This window comes from Salvelinus namaycush, chromosome 10, assembly GCF_016432855.1.
Source record: "Salvelinus namaycush isolate Seneca chromosome 10, SaNama_1.0, whole genome shotgun sequence".
Classification (NCBI taxonomy): Eukaryota; Metazoa; Chordata; class Actinopteri; order Salmoniformes; family Salmonidae; genus Salvelinus; species Salvelinus namaycush.
The window spans coordinates 22,854,914-22,871,587 of record NC_052316.1 but is presented as its reverse complement, the minus strand read 5'-3'; the positions used below and the strand labels follow the sequence as shown (position 1 = coordinate 22,871,587).

Below are 16,674 nucleotides of genomic sequence, written 5' to 3'. Positions count from 1 at the left end.
GCAGCTCCAGGCCTCCATGCATTCAAGACGCTGATGCGCGCCTTTGGAACATCCACATATAAAAATGATAATAAATCAATTGAATATATACCATCACAATAAATCCATTATTTATTTCAGGCAGGTCTAAAAATCTTATGAAATGAAGAAAATGTATTTCAGAAGAACAGAATATGAGTTGGTCGACTATGTTATCTGTCTGTGCGCCATGCCATAGGCTGTAGGCTTGTTCATTTAGCTGACAAGATATGCTTAAGTCTCGTGACATTATTTTATATTATATGATTTTATAGTAAAAAATAATATAATTGCACTTAGCTGAATAAAATGGCTATGTAAAGCGTAGAAGTTTGAGCTCTGTTCCTTCCCTCAGGCTGCACACACTGTTCTCTCATCAAGTGATCATATTTTCACACCACAGACTATTCTCGTGTCTTTACTAATATGTAAAACTTTGTTTAGATTTAGAATGGCCCATTATCCAATGGGCAGGAACGGGCACAGGCAAAAAGGCATCCGTATGCACTCGAATAGGCGGTTAGTTTTTCAATCATACAGGGTAGGCTACTCCAGTTATTTCACTGTACACATCAACCACTGTTTGAGGAGCATGCAGCCTCTTGCTGCACGACAGTTGATATTCCACCCAAACTCTGTATGCCATGGGCTCTCCAACCATGTTCCTGCAGCTAGCCAGTGCTTAATTTGGGAAACCAAGTGAAATCTGTTAGGGAACATTGGTAGTAGAAAGTTTGGAGTGTAGCATAAGGTAACCAGTCCATCCAGTATGCATAATAATGCAGTCCACACTCAAAGGCAATTACTAAAATGTGTTTAATTTTGGAGTGTAGGATAGACCAATTATGTACCAAAGACATATTCAATCTTTATTTTTTCAATGTTGCAGTGCGTAATATGCGGTAGGCTATTTATTGCATCATGGAAAATGTATTATTTTCATTTTTTCGGCCTTGATCACATATATAGTGTTTGAATTAATTATCACCTAAGAAAGCACTGTCTATTTTGTTGTTAGACTTTGAAACAACATCCACAACGACAATGTTTTCCACTCAGTTTCAACTTGTTGTTGAACCTCTTCAAATTTTAAAAGCACATACTGTTTTGATGATAAGTGTTTGATGTGATTTTCGTTTGCATTTGCATTGATGTCAGAGTGGTTAGAGGAACAATAGAGCCCTGAGTACCAGGCCAGTAGGACCTGATGGTCGTTAGCAAGTTGGGTACTATCAAAGCATGTCCAGAGTGCATAAGAGGAGATTACCGTAATTTAACAGTCACGTGGAATTTTACTGCGTTCGTGACTCATGACTGCCGGTGTGGCGGTAATACGGTCTCCGCAACAACCCTAGGTATGGGAAAATGCAACTTGTCATAAGCTGATTGTGTTTTGCTGGAGGTGTGTTTTAATCCTGTGCCTTTACGGAATATATTTCCTATTAGGTAATCAGTTATTTCTTTCTCTGCATCCCTCCACCTTCATCTCTCCCTCCATCCTTCTCTCTGTCAGTCCCTCTAGGCCTTCTGCTGCTTTGCCTCACAGCGATGATGGAACAGTGCTGAAACGACCAAACACTAACGAGTCCCTCGACTCCTCCATGTCTAACGGCACCACTGACGCAGGTGACACACACACGCACACATTGCCCTACTTATCCTCACACCTGTCTACCCCCAACAATAACCTACAGTGAAACCCAAAAGTATTGGGACAGTGACACATGTTATTGTAATGGTGAGAGGTTAGCATATCTTGGGGGTATGATGTTTGTGCGTCTAACTTTCGCACTCATCATTATTCACAATTCATTCAGGACTATCTGTAATCATGGTAGCATCCACATTAATGTACAAGTGTTTAGAAACATTCTATTCTTATTTACAATAAAATTCACTCAAATGACACCATACATTATTTACCATTCATTTCTATTGGGCACAAAATAATCTGAAACACAACCAAAACTAACAGCAAATGCATCCAACAGATTTGTAGAGTCACAAGCTTGATGTAATCATTGCGTGCTAAGAATATGGGACCAAATACTAACTTGTGACTACTTCAATACACATTTGTTCAAATACTTTTGGTCCCCTAAAATGGAGGGGCTATGTTCAAAAAGTGCTGTAATTTCAAAACGGTTCACCCAATATGGATGAAAATATCTGCGCTTTAACATCATAGTCATTGTATAATTTCAAATCCAAAGTGCTGGAGTACAGAGCCAAAACAACAACACAATTGTCACTGTCCCAATACTTTTGGAGCTCAATGTATTTTTATGTAACATCACACATTCTGTTCCCTTTGTGGCTGATGTTTTCTTTAGTAACCGAAAAGAGGATGTCAGGCTGTCCTGTATCAGTGGTGTAGGTGTTTTTAACTGTCTGCTGTCTGCTCTGGTCAGATCAATTTGACAGCCATGATGATGAGGCGGAGGATCACGGGGAGTCTGTGGAGGAGCACAAGAGTGTCATCATGCACCTGCTGTCCCAGGTGCGACTAGGCATGGACCTCACCAAGGTAAGAGCTCTGTGTTTCTGTCTGTCTGTCCTGTCACTGTCTCTTTCTCTCTTGCTAACTGTTTCTTTCTCTTTCCCTCACTTCTCTCTCCTCAGGTGGTCCTCCCCACATTTATCTTGGAGAGGAGGTCTTTGCTGGAGATGTATGCTGACTTCTTTGCACATCCGGATTTGTTTGTCAGGTACGTCACTTCAAATTCTCTCCAACAGTTTCCAAAAATAAGGAAAAGATTTTGTTTCAGAATCCCATCCATGGCATTATGAACAGATCTTTGCTTAGTTGGAGTCATAACCTTTGATCCAGTGGTGTGACGGCTGATGTTCTCATCCCCAGTATCGCGGATCAACTGGAACCCAAAGAGCGCATGGTGCAGATGGTAAAATGGTACATGTCAGCCTTCCACGCAGGGAGGAAAAGCTCAGTGGCCAAGAAGCCTTACAACCCCATCCTGGGAGAGGTTTTCTTCTGCCACTGGGACCTGACTTCAGAGAGTGAGGAGCCCACTGCAGTGGTGAGCATTGACAGAGCCCATTGTACCACAGTAAGACTGACAATTTATATTCATATGATTTGATTTTTAAGTAAAAGTATAATCAATGTTAAGTTTTGTAATATTGAGGCAATTTTTTTTTTTTTTTCATCAATTATTTACTAATAAATCAATGCTAACCACCAACCCCTCAGGAGCCATCGTCAGAGGGTCCAGTGCCATGGTCTTCAGCCAACAGTGTGTCTTTTGTAGCAGAGCAGGTCTCTCATCACCCCCCCAGTGAGTCTCCCCACCCAGTCAACATTACAGACAGCTGACAGAGAACCAGAGCCATAGAGTTAACTGTACTGTTGCCTTTCCTCTTCCTTGTAGTTTCTGCATTCTACGCAGAGTGTCTGAGCAAAAAGATTCAGTTCAACGCCCACATTTGGACCAAGTCAAAGTTCTTAGGAATGTCGATTGGAGTCCACAATATTGGCCAAGGTAAGAAATCTCTTCAAGCACTTATGTAGTCCATAAATGTGTGTCCTCACTAGAGGTCGACCGATTATGATTTTTGAACGCCGATACCGATTATTGGAGGACCAAAAAAAGCCGATACCGATTAACCGGACAATTTTTTAAATTTGTAATAATGACAATTACAACAATACTGAATGAACACTTATTTTAACTTATATAATACATCAATAAAATCAATTTAGCCTCAAATAAATAATGAAACATGTTCAATTTGGTTTAAATAATGCAAAAACAAAATGTTGGAGAAGAAAGTAAAAGTGCAATATGTTCCATGTAAAAAAGCTAACGTTTAAGTTCCTTGCTCAGAACATGAGAACATATGAAAGCTGGTGGTTCCTTTTAACATGAGTCTTCAATATTCCCAGGTAAGAAGTTTTAGGTTGTAGTTATTATAGGAATTATAGGACTATTTCTCTCTCTACCATTTGTATTTCATTAACCTTTGACTATTGGATGTTCTTATAGGCACTTTAGTATTGCCAGTGTAACAGTATAGCTTCCGTCCCTCTCCTCGCCGCTAACTGGGCTCGAACCAGGAACACATCGACAACAGCCACCCTCGAAGCAGCGTTACCCATGCAGAGCAAGGGGAACAACTACTCCAAGTCTCAGAGCGAGTGACGTTTGAAACGCTATTAGCGCCCAGCCCGCTAACTAGCTAGCCATTTCACATCGGTTACACCAGCCTAATCTCGGGAGTTGATAGGCTTGAAGTCATAAACAGCTCAATGCTTGAAGCATTGTGAAGAGCTGCTGGCAAACGCACGAAAGTGCTGTTTGAATGAATGCTTACGAGCCTGCTGCTGCCTACCATCGCTCAGTCAGACTGCTCTATCAAATATCAAATCATAGACTTAATTATAACATAATAACACACAGAAATACGAGCCGTTGGTCATTAATATGGTCGAATCCGGAAACTATAATTTCGAAAACAAAACGTTTATTCTTTCAGTGAAATTCGGAACCGTTCTGTATTTTATCTAACGGGTGGCATCCCTAAGTATAAATATTGCTGTTACATTGTACAACCTTCAATGTTATGTCCTAATTATGTACAATTCTGGCAAATGAATTACGGTCTTTGTTAGGAATAAATGGACTTCACACAGTTCGCAACGAGCCAAGCGGCCCAAACTGCTGCATATACCCTGACTGCTTGCATGGAACGCAAGAGAAGTGACACAATTTCCCTAATTATAAGAAATTCATGTTAGCAGGCAATATTAATTAAATATGCAGGTTTAGAAATATATACTTGTGTATTGATTTTAAAGAAAGGCATTGATGTTTATGGTTAGGTGCAACGACAGTGCTAAATCATCACCCGTTTGGCGAAGTAGGCTGTGATTCGATGAGAAATTAACTGGGACCTCATTGATTATATGCAACGCAGAACACGCTAGATAAACTAGTAATATCATCAGCCATGTGTAGTTAATTAGTGATTATGTGAAGATTGATTGTTTTTTATAAGTTTAATGCTAGCTAGCAACTTACCTTGGCTTCTTGCTGCCCTCGCGTAACAGGTAGTCAGCCTGCCCCGCAGGCTCCTCGTGGAGTGCAATGTAAGGCAGGTGGTTAGAGCGTTGGACTAGTAACCGGAAGGTTGCAAAAACGAATCCCTGAGCTGACAAGGTAAAAATCTGTCTTTCTGCCCCTGAAAAAGGCAGTTAACCCACCGTTCCTAGGCCGTCATTGAAAATAAGAATGTGTTCTTAACTGACTTGCCTAGTTAAATAAAGGTGTAAAAATATATATATATATACGATTTCCGGTTGTTATGAAAACTTGAAATCGGCCCTAATTAATCAGCCATTCCGATTAATCGGTCGACCTCTAGTCCTCACACACTTACAAAAACCTTATGGTCTTCTGTGTGTTCTGATATGTGTGCTTCCCTATCTCTCTTGTAGGCTGTGTGTCCTGTCTGGAACATGACGAGCACTACATACTCACCTTCCCCAATGGCTATGGCAGGTAGGCTCATGCTTTAAACGTGAATAACACAAACACACTCACTCACACTGTCTCACGTTTGTTGTTCTGGAAATAAAAGCCCCAGTTCAATTCAAAATAAGTTAACTCCAGTACAGCGCACACGATTTACTGTATGTAAAGTGAGTGTGTATAAATGGGTATAATATGTTATCAGTATTCCCTGACATGTAATGGGTGCTCTCTTCAGGTCGATCCTGACTGTCCCATGGGTGGAGTTGGGTGGAGAGTGTAACATCAACTGCTCCAAAACGGGCTACAGTGCCAGCATTGTGTTTCACACTAAGCCCTTCTACGGTGGCAAGAAGCACAGGATCACCGCTGAGATCTTGTAAGGGGATTTTCCTACTTTTAATCATGCATGTAGTGTTACATGCTGACCCCACCGCTCGTGTTACAAAATAAATGTACACATACATGTTATTGAATCATTGCGTCAACGAGCGTCTGTGTAGCCAGGCACTAAAATAGAACCAGGTTCTATTTGTGATGCTTGACTCACTGAAAGTCCCGCCTCTCCCATCTCCTCATTGGTTTTTAGGAGCATATACCCACGTGGGTGTGGGTATGAACATGAACTGAGGTCCACACTCCAGCTAAATTGGTGGTGATAATGCACCTTAAAGTTGGTTGCCAACTGCCATATAAAGTCCAAAGAAGAAGACTGAAGGAGGAGAGATTACTAAAAACTAACTCGGGTTACCATTTTATCTGTGGATTAATTGTCAGATTAGAAGACCTTGTGCATTTCAGGTAAAATAACAACCTAATGTTTATCCCAGAACTAGCTAAATTGCCATAAATGTTTAATGCTTTTCAACCTGTCCCCAAATTAATATAGTTGGTTCTGAGTTCGTTTTGATATATATATATATTTTTTAAATTTATCCCCTTTTCTCCCCAATTTTCGTGGTATCCAATCGCTAGTAATTACTATCTTGTCTCATCGCTACAACTCCCGTACGGGCTCGGGAGAGACGAAGGTCGAAAGCCACGCGTCTTCCGAAGGACAACCCAACCAAGCCGCACTGCTTCTTAACACAGCGCGCCTCCAACCTGGAAGCCAGCCGCACCAATGTGTCGGAGGAAACACCGTGCACCTGGCCCCCTTGGTTAGCGCGCACTGCGCCCGGCCCGCCACAGGAGTCGCTGGAGCGCGATGAGACAAGGATATCCCTACCGGCCAAACCCTCCCTAACCCGGACGACGCTAGCCCAATTGTGCGTCGCCCCACGGACCTCCCGGTCGCGGCCGGCTGCGACAGAGCCTGGGCGCGAACCCAGAGACTCTGGTGGCGCAACTAGCACTGCGATGCAGTGCCCTAGACCACTGCGCCACCCGGGAGGCCCTCGGTTTGATATTTCAACCTGTGTGTCTTGATCGCGTCTGGTGTGGAGGGACAAAATCAACATGCGGACGCGCGCCCGGTCTAGTCAGCATGTTAGCCTGTTCTTGCTTTATTTACTGTGCTCACAGCAGTATATAGAAATACATTTTTGTTGTGATGTTAGATGTGTTCTAAAGGTTTTGTATAATTTCAGCCAGTAGTTTTGAAAGTAGCACCCACAATGCAAAACTGGTTCTCAAAATGTTGTATTATATATTACAAATGTGTTTGTTTGCAGTCCTCCCAATGACAAGAAGTCATTCTGCTCCATTGAAGGAGAGTGGAATGGAGTTATGCACGCTAAGTGGGCATCTGGGGTGAGTTGAGTTTAGAAATGTGACCTCAAAACACTGAAGGTTGACCTCGTATATTAAAATCTAAATATTTTATTCGTAAAATAGGGTTGAAAGTGTCTATCTCTTGAATCCAGGAAAACTCCTTGTTCATTGACACAAAGAAAATGGGCTGTATCAAGAAGAAGGTGAGGAAGTTGGAGGACCAGCTGGAGTATGAGTCCCGCAGGTGAGAAGCCTCTCTTCGTATTATCATGGCCACAGAACTACAGTAATAAGTAGCTGTTTTTTATTTGTTCTGTCCAGACCCCTTTCTGTGGATGTGGGGGTAGTAGCTCCTGCCAAGGCATCTAGTTTAATGGGGCTATCAACAATATATTTATTTTGTTTGGTCTGAAACCTCAAGTCACTGTTTTGTGTTTGACCAGCCTGTGGAAGGATGTGACGGTCAGCCTGAAGTCGAGAGACATCGATGCAGCAACGGAAGCAAAGCACAGGCTGGAGGAGAAGCAGAGGGGGGAGGCCAGGGAGAGGAAGGAAAACGAAATGCAGTGGGAAACTAGGGTGAGTGTGCCTATTCTTATCACACATCTCCAGAGCCCTGACAGCAATATTAACGGCCACCAGTCCATATCAAGGTTTATAGTTCACGGTCATGATTGTACATTGTTTAATATGTCGATGGAAAGTATATGACTCATAGGGTGCCTCGCTTGCTTGTCAAAATATTTGTGAATTGCAGATGTAAATGTTAACCTGTACCTTTTCGATTTTTGAAAGAGGTATTTTAGTCCCCAATGATTAAGTCTCCATGTTTACTCCCTGCAGTTGTTCCATGAGGATGGAGAGTGCTGGGTCTACGATGAGCCTCTACTGAAAAGAACTGGATCACAGAGGCACTGAGGCCACAGATACAGATCTCGGAGTCTTAATAAGAACTCTTTTTCAAACCACTTCTTATCCAAGCCTTGGAATGACTGATGATTGAACATGTACACAGCTTTGCATTTTCAAAGTTAAAATGGAATGAAATTAAGAAGAAACATCTACGATGTAAAAAAGAACACCCCTTGTTTTCGCCAACACCACCACCTCTCCATCCCCTAAACGACTAAAAGAAGCATAATAACAAAACCAGTACCAATGCCCTTCGGCTACACAAACAAGCTCTCACAATCTGTCAGGAGGATCCCCGAGGGGGAGGGTGTTTTGATTGAACAATCCTTGAAAAACAGCGTTCTATATCTCAGGGAAACTGGTGACTGAGGAATGAAAGCTGTACCTCCGGGAGTTTGACGGCCTTATGGTGGAATCACAAGGGGGAGAACTTGGCTTGCCTACAACTAGCTACAGCTGTTTATATATAGATACATATGATGAATATATATTCTTTTTTATTTCCTTTCTCTTTCCTTATGGCAATAGTAAATATTTGAGGAAATGAACTCTGTGGCAACACATCAGGAATCATTCCATTTCCCCTGCTACATTTGTCCCCTCTCATGTTCGTCGACATTGCCTTTCCCAATGTACTAACTTACCATCTAGTGTGTGTTTATCTGCTCAAGAGGACCAGAAGAACCCAAGAAGTATACATTTGCAAGATAGACAGAAGGTGGAGTCGAGGAAGAGGACTTGTCTCCATGTTGATTATTTTCCCTTTTGGCATTTATGAACAAATGTATGTTTTGTTTTTTGTTTTTCAGATGATTGGGTAACATGTTAAGGAGCTTTAATGAGAGTAGGTTTTATAGAGTGCTGCGATTTGTCCAAATTTGGTTGAGGGTGCAAAATGTGCTTTCCAATTGTTGTTCAATAGGAAAGCATATAATAGTCTCATGTCTGCTTTCAAAATAATGGTTAATTCCCAATTCAGTGCAACATAATTTTAACCTCAATAAGCAGATGTTTGGATAAGTACCTAAAATAAAATATAGATTTCTTTCACTTGAGCATATGAATCATTATGTATGTTTGTGGATATTCTTTAGCGAACCCATTATGTGCAATATTGTCAGCTAAAGTCAGATATGTTAATTTACCCCTCAGAAGACGTTTTAATCAAGAAGCAAGGCTAGGTTATACAGTACATTAATTTACTTTTTGGGCAGCGGAAAGGAGTTGTGATCCAGTGACCGAAACCATGTGTAGCGATATAGAGCACATTCCTGCTGAATACACGCATGCAATGATTGCCTGCGGTGAAAAACTCATTCAGGTGGATTTTCATCCTATTCTCTCTGAAGTAGGTAAATACTGTGTCTTCTAAAATAATAGAATTTACAGAGTTTACACACAAAAAAGCCATTATTTTTTCATGTTATGTCTTTGTAAATTAATATTGAATTGAGGCCTTGCCATACATTTCCACAGCACTGTTTCGCTTCAAAGGAGCAATCAAAACAATGTATTTTTTATTTCCTTCAAATCATAACACTCGATTGTATCGCATTTTCATGTTCATTGATGCTAAATATTAAATGCCCCTGAGTTTACCTCTGTTTAGTGTTTGACACCCTTCATTAAAAAAGATTGTGGCATAAAGGCGCTCCATGGTCAATCTGACGTATTCATTGGCCATGCATCATTTACAATGAGTGGTACGGCCTCTGCAGTTGTCAGGGCATTCATACTTCTTGCGCTTCACGGAGCAGCGCAGAGCTGTTGGGAAGAAAGTGAGTTTGTGTTTATACTGGACCTCCCTCCCCCACGTATCGTCAACCAATCATGTCAATGCGGTATGGAGCTCAATTTGGCCTCTGCATGCCCCCAGAGGCCCCGCATTTGCGTCACACAATATATGGCGCCTCCGACCACGTTTTCGGATCAAGCATAAATTTGCTCCAAATGCTGCACGGCCAATGCAGAGAACAGATTGACCATGTAGCGCCTTTAGTTTATCACATTCTCATTGGTTAATGGGTCGTACCCTGAGATTGTCCGAGCCAACGCAGATAAACAAACATAGAAGACGATGCTGACTTCCCATAAATCAATGCGAATGCATGCCATATAAATCCAACCTCCACTGTACCATTAGTCTCCTTCGCCTCTTGGGTCTTAAAGAAAGGTTATCATCGTGGCTTGTATTGTATATGCAAACTTTTTGTATTCTGTGAAGCACATGCATGTTACTTGAATAGCTATGGCTGTTAAACGTGTCAATCTTGCGCACGGATCTAGTTAGGTCGTTTTTCGTCGCTCGCTAGTTAGTAGGCCTAACTTCACCACGTATTGTGGACAAGTATGTCTCCTTTATCAACCACACACAACTATTCTAATAGGCACTGTTTAATTTAGAAAGTCGAGGTAACTATAACGCAGGAAAGTAGACCGGAAAGCTAAGCCTCCCATGCTCACATGATGAATAAGTGTTGGTAGGGACATCTGAATTAAATTGAAGAAACGCCAACCGTTCTTACCTTGTGAGTAAATGCTATTGCTTGTATCAATGTTATTGCACTTCGATAGTCTGTCATTGTCTCTCATAGGCTCGTTTTCAGGAATATCCTCGTGGCTCACTTTCGGTAAGAGTGCTAAATTAAATCACTGAAAACCATTTCGCTACAGAGGCTTTTTACTTTAAACTAGTCTGCATTTGTCAATACCAGTTTGCAGAATATTTTTTTTGTGTGTGCAGGTATTGGGGGAGAAGTACGTCAAGTGGAATATGCAAAATTAGGTATGCACGATTATCAGCGTTTTAACATCCATGGTATTAGCATGGTTTGGTGTAACCCAAGATTGAGACCTGTCCCGCTGATGACCCCATTTGTTACTCGGCCTGTCAGGATGACGAATCTTCAACCACCAATTGCATGTTCTGAGGCATAACACGAGTATGACGTATATCTGTTAAACTAAATTTTCCCCTTTTACAGCTGCAGACGTTAATCTGTATTTTACACTTAATCTCTTAGCAATTGTCGCATGTACAGTAAATTATTAGATTCATAAACATTGGTGAGCTCTCAAAAATAAATGTTTTTATGGACAGTGCAGTTTAATTTAGTTCAGCTCTTCTGGTCTCAGCTGAAATGTAATATATTTCTTATCTGCAAATGGCTTACATTGTGGGAATGAAATGATCTGGACCTGTTATGGTAAATTACTTTGTGTACTCAACCAACATGAGACTATCTGATACAATGATGACTGCATATGTAACAGTATAACTTTAAACCGACCCCTCGCTAGCCATTTCACATCCGTTACACATAGTTAAGCAGCTAAACCATGACGAATATTTAGCGTTGTCTTTCGCTCCTTCCTATCTGATGTGTTGGGTTGAATAGGTCTTTGACCCCTCACTGCATAGGGAAGCATCTAACTTTGTATTTCTTTCAGAAGCTAATGGAAATGACAAACACTGGACAACGTTGAAATGGTTTGCCTAGGCTAATATTTTTGACACTGACTGCATTGTTCATCTGATTCCGTGACAAGGTATATTTTGCACCTGTGCTGTATCCTTCAAACTGACTAGTCATTTTGTTGCTGTACTACCTTAACAGGTTCTTTACAGGACTCTGCAGGTGTCCTGATGACCACATGGTATGACAGGATCCTAGTGGCTGAATGAGGTGAGCTACAAAGATCCCATATGAACTGGCAGTAAAAGGCAGTGCTATCTGAAAGGATGACATAGAATCAGGTCTCTGATCTTTTTGAGGACATAATATTGTTACACACTCTTATGATTGGTGCTTGCTTTTTGTGTTCTTGGAACATTGAGCATTTTGAGTATAATTTATTTTCAGTCCCAGTAGATGCAGAACAAGGATCTGGTGTGACTAGGATGAATGCGGTGAGCTACAAATATATATATTTTTAAATAAAGCAGATGCCATTGAATCAGTTTTCTGATTTTGTTGAGGAGATGCTATTGTTACACTGATCTTACATTGCGGCCCTTGTCCATCGCGTTCTTGGTCATTTAGAAAATGCTTAATTTATTTGCAGAAGTAGTGGAAACAGCCATGATGGATTTAAATTTGAGGAGCTCTCCCTGTCAGGTTGGTATACATGCCTTTTGTGTCATCCACAACAGGTTTCAGTAACTCTTACAAATGTCTGAACTTAGTTATGTTGATTTGATCGTGACTGAGGAACCTGGACATATTGTCATTACTGCTCTGTTTAATTTCACTCCTCTCTGGATGGTGAATTCACAAATTACTTATTGTGTGGCTTTTTACATGTTTTATTTATTTAACCTTTATTTAACCAGGTAGGCTAGTTGAGAACAAGTTCTCATTTGCAACTGCGATCTGGCCAAGATAAAGCATAGCAATTCGACATATACAACAACACAGAGTTACACATGGAATAAACAAAACATACAGTCAATAACACAGTAGAAAAAAGAAAAGGAAAAGTCTATATACAGTGAGTGCAAATGAGGTAAGATAAGGGAGGTAAGGCAATAAATAGGCCATGATGGCGAAGTAATTACAATATGTCAATTAAACACTGGAATGGTAGATGTGCAGAAGATGAATGTGCAATTAGAGATACTGGGGTGCAAAGGAGCAAAATAAATAAATACAGTATTGGGATGAGGTAGATGGATGGGCTGTTTACAGATAGGCTATGTGCAGTGATCTGTGAGCTGCTCTGACAGCTGATGCTTAAAATTAGTGAGGGAGATATGAGTCTCCAGCCTAATAGATTTTTGCAGTTCGTTCCAGTCATTGGCAGCAGAGAACTGGAAGGAAAGGTGACCAAAGGAAGAATTGGCTTTGGGGGTGACCAGTGAGATATACCTGCTGGAGCGCTTGCTACGGGTGGGTGCTGCTATGGTGACCAGTGAGCTGAGATGAGGCGGGGCTTTACTTAGCAGAGACTTGTAGATAACCTGTAGCCAGTGGGTTTGGCGACGAGTATGAAGCGAGGGCCAACCAACGAGAGCGTACAGGTCGCAATGGTGGGTAGTGTATGGGGCTTTGGTGACAAAACGGATGGCACTGTGATAGACTGCATCCAGTTTGTTGAGTAGAGTGTTGGAGGCTATTCTATAGATGACATCGTCGAGGATCGGTAGGATGGTCAGTTTTACGAGGGTATGTTTGGCATGAGTGAAGGATGCTTTGTTGCGATATAGGAAGCCGATTCTAGATTTAATTTTGGATTGGAGATGCTTAATGTGAGTCTGGAAGGAGAGTTTACAGTCTAACCATATACCTAGGTATTTGTAGTTGTCCACGTATTCTAAGTCAGAGCCGTCCAGAGTAGTGATGCTGGATGGGCGGGCAGGTGCGGGCAGCGATCAGTTGAAGAGCATGCATTTAGTTTTACTAGCATTTAAGAGCAGTTGGAGGCCACGGAAGGAGAGTTGTATGGCATTGAAGCTCGTCTGGAGGTTAGTTAACACAGTGTCCAAAGAGGGGCCAGAAGTATACAGAATGGTGTCGTCTGCGTAGAGGTGGATCAGAGAATCACCAGCAGCAAGAGCGACATCACTGATGTATACAGAGAAGAGAGTCGGCCCGAGATTTGAACCCTGTGGCACCCCCATAGAGACTGCCAGAGGTCCGGACAACAGGCCCTCCAACAGGCCTGTAAACAGTAACTATAAAAAGTGATTGAGTAGGCTGTATAGATTTCATGACTAGAATCTCAAAAGATGAAAACGCAGTTTTTTTAGTAAATTGAAATTTGCTATCGTGAATGGAGGAGGTCTTTATTCCAGTGAGATTGCTAAGGCGAACACCGCCATGTTTAGTTTTGCCCAACCTAGATCGAGGCACAGACACGGTCTCAATGGGGATAGCTGAGCTGACTACACTGACTGTGCTAGTGGCAGACTCCAATATTAACAAACCACTCATTGTTGAATTTGCGACCTGTGTAATGTTTATGTCCAATGGCCGATGAGCACCGATACGTTTTATGTATAATTTCTCTTCATTATTTCTCTTCATATGAAAAGGATTAAAAAGGATTTGCAAATAGATTGTCGACTTGATTCACGAAAAATGTTGAAAGTATGATGTTGACAGTTCAATCAAAGCTACTGTAGATATAACGTGATTTGATGTAATTTTATCTGTGGCCAATGACCTTGAGTCTTCATGGATGGGCACTTCTAATGTAACTCTATGGCAGCACCCAAGGGGCTTGAATATGTGACAAATATAACAGCAGAGGGTGCACCCCCCTATCCACATCGACGGGACAGTATTGGAGAAGGTGGAAAGTTTTAAGTTCCTCGGTGTACACATCACGGACAAACTGAAATGGTCCACCCACACAGACAGCGTGATGAAGAAGGTGCAACAGCGCCTCTTCAACCTCAGGAGGCTAAAGAAATTTGGCTTGTCACCAAAAACACTCACAAACTTTTACAGATGCACAATCGAGAGCATCCTGTCGGGCTGTATCACCGCCTGGTACGGCAACTGCTCCGCCCACAACCGTAAGGCTCTCCAGAGGGTAGTGAGGTCTGCACAACGCATCACCGGGGGCAAACTACCTGCTCTCCAGGACACTTACACCACCCGATGTCACAGGAAGGCCAAAAAGATCAAGGACAACAACCACCCGAGTTCACCCCTCTATCATCCAGAAGGCAAGGTCAGTACAGGTGCATCAAAGCTGGGACCGAGAAGCTGTTTTTCAGTCTCCATCTCAAGGCCATCATACTGTTAAACAGCCATCACTAACATTGAGAGGCTGCTGCCAACATACTGACTCAATCTCTAGCCACTTTAATAAATAAAAATTGGATGTAATAAATGTGTCACTTTAAACTATGCCACTTTATATAATGTTTACATGCACTACTCATCTCAAATGTAAATACTGTACTCTACCATCTACTGCATCTTGCCTATGCCGTTCGTCCATCGCTCATCCATATATATCTTTATATACATATTCTTAATCATTCCTTTACACTTGTGTATAAGGTCGTTGTGAAATTGTTAGATATTGTACTTGTTAGATATTACTGCATGGTCGGAACTAGAAGCACAAGCATTTCGCTACTCTCGCATTAACATCTGCTAACCATGTGTATGTGACAAATAAAATTTGATTTGAAATATTAATGCCAAAATAACATGCAAAACAGGCCCCTCCAAATATATATATTTATTTTTGCTTAAAATGTGGGGCTCAAAACAGGCTCTGCCCCCACCTGCCCTGAATGATGGGTCGCCACTGCTGTTGTGTGTTATTTAATGGCAATATAATTGCATTTATTTGTATATACGCTCATGGGGCTACTGTAGTGATCATGTAACCTAATGAATCACACTTTTTCTAGTATTTAGGAGCACGGACTGTAGGCCTAAAAATCGGCATTTTGACTGTATTAGTGAATTCCAGTCTGTATGTAGGCTTGTTATAGCCATTTGTGTTGCACAACACCATCACGCAGAGGCTATATCCATATCAAATGAGACAAAATATTAAGTATTGGCTATAACCTGTCCTGAGCGAAATAGCCATGGCCTGTTTTGCGTGTTATTTTGGCATTAATACGTGTCACATATCAGTTTGCAAACAATGTAAAAAATAATATATATATAATTGAGTTAATAAAGCTGCATACAAACATGGCCTTTTTTTTGTTTTCTTGAGTAAGGGAGCTCCAAAATGCAGGTGTTTCAGCCTGGCGCAGTGCTTTGTGTGGTGGTGGGGCAAGCCAGCAGAAAATATGGAGCGTTGCTCTGTAATTGGCTCAGTGTTCTGTCACTCATGGAGACACTACGTCACCGCCAAGTCTAAGGGTAGAGCTCTCAAATTCAAGCCCCTTGGGTGCTGCCATAGATTTACATTAGAAGTGCCCATCCAAGAAGGCTCAAGGCCATTGGCCACAGATAAAATTGTCAAATCACGTTATATCTACAGTAGCTTTGATTGGACTGATCATGCCAACATCATACTTTCAAAATCTTAGCTTGCAGTCATCACCAGTACCCAAAATGATAGCTATTGTTATTTTACTGCTGCTCTTTAATTATTTGTGACTTATTTGTTATTCTTATTTTTGTAAGTTTTTTTTTGTAATTTTTTAACTGCATTGTTGGTTAGGGCTTGTAAGGAAGCATTTCTCTGTAAGGTCTACTACACCTGTTGTCTTCCGCGCATGTGACAAATAAAACTTGATTTGATCAATTGCAATGCCAGCAAGTTGAAGGCCTATTTTTTTTTTTTTTTTGATAGGCTTAAATTAAAAATGTAAAAAAAGTGCTAGGCTAAAGACCTTTGGAGAATTTAGATAATAGAATACACACATGGATTTTAATAAACAAATGGATAAGACTGTTCTATTCTCTTTAATTTAGTTCCTATTGCAACTCAGACAAATTACTGAATGGATGACATTAACTGAATGAAGGATGAATTAAATGTTTAAATATGTTGGAATGATGGCTAGTCGGCAAATAGGCCTACATTATTTATTTAACCTTTATTTAGCATTAGGGTATAA

At 41.2% G+C, this 16,674-nt stretch overlaps 1 protein-coding gene and 1 non-coding gene across 5 annotated transcripts in view; both read left to right on the top strand.

The window, feature by feature from the left end:
• The window catches only part of LOC120054861 (oxysterol-binding protein-related protein 9-like), a 48,014-nt gene extending 38,827 nt beyond the window's left edge, over positions 1-9,187 (top strand). For 3 of the 4 annotated variants that reach the window (XM_039002543.1, XM_039002541.1, XM_039002544.1), the window contains 12 exons: positions 1,532-1,644; positions 2,430-2,545; positions 2,641-2,726; positions 2,879-3,086; positions 3,230-3,314; positions 3,408-3,518; positions 5,474-5,537; positions 5,746-5,886; positions 7,181-7,259; positions 7,373-7,464; positions 7,664-7,799; positions 8,064-9,187. In XM_039002543.1, coding sequence (XP_038858471.1) covers positions 1,532-1,644; positions 2,430-2,545; positions 2,641-2,726; positions 2,879-3,086; positions 3,230-3,314; positions 3,408-3,518; positions 5,474-5,537; positions 5,746-5,886; positions 7,181-7,259; positions 7,373-7,464; positions 7,664-7,799; positions 8,064-8,138 — 1,306 coding nt within the window. In that variant the 3' untranslated portion in view covers positions 8,139-9,187. The remainder of the gene's footprint in view (positions 1-1,531; positions 1,645-2,429; positions 2,546-2,640; positions 2,727-2,878; positions 3,087-3,229; positions 3,315-3,407; positions 3,519-5,473; positions 5,538-5,745; positions 5,887-7,180; positions 7,260-7,372; positions 7,465-7,663; positions 7,800-8,063) is intronic. The other variant, XM_039002542.1, reaches the window with a different exon arrangement.
• Positions 9,188-10,590: 1,403 nt separating this feature from the next.
• On the top strand, positions 10,591-10,665 carry LOC120055221. Its single transcript, XR_005477675.1, has one exon. It is a non-coding gene; the product is annotated as a small nucleolar RNA SNORD74 (small nucleolar RNA).
• The last annotated feature ends 6,009 nt before the right edge of the window (positions 10,666-16,674 follow it).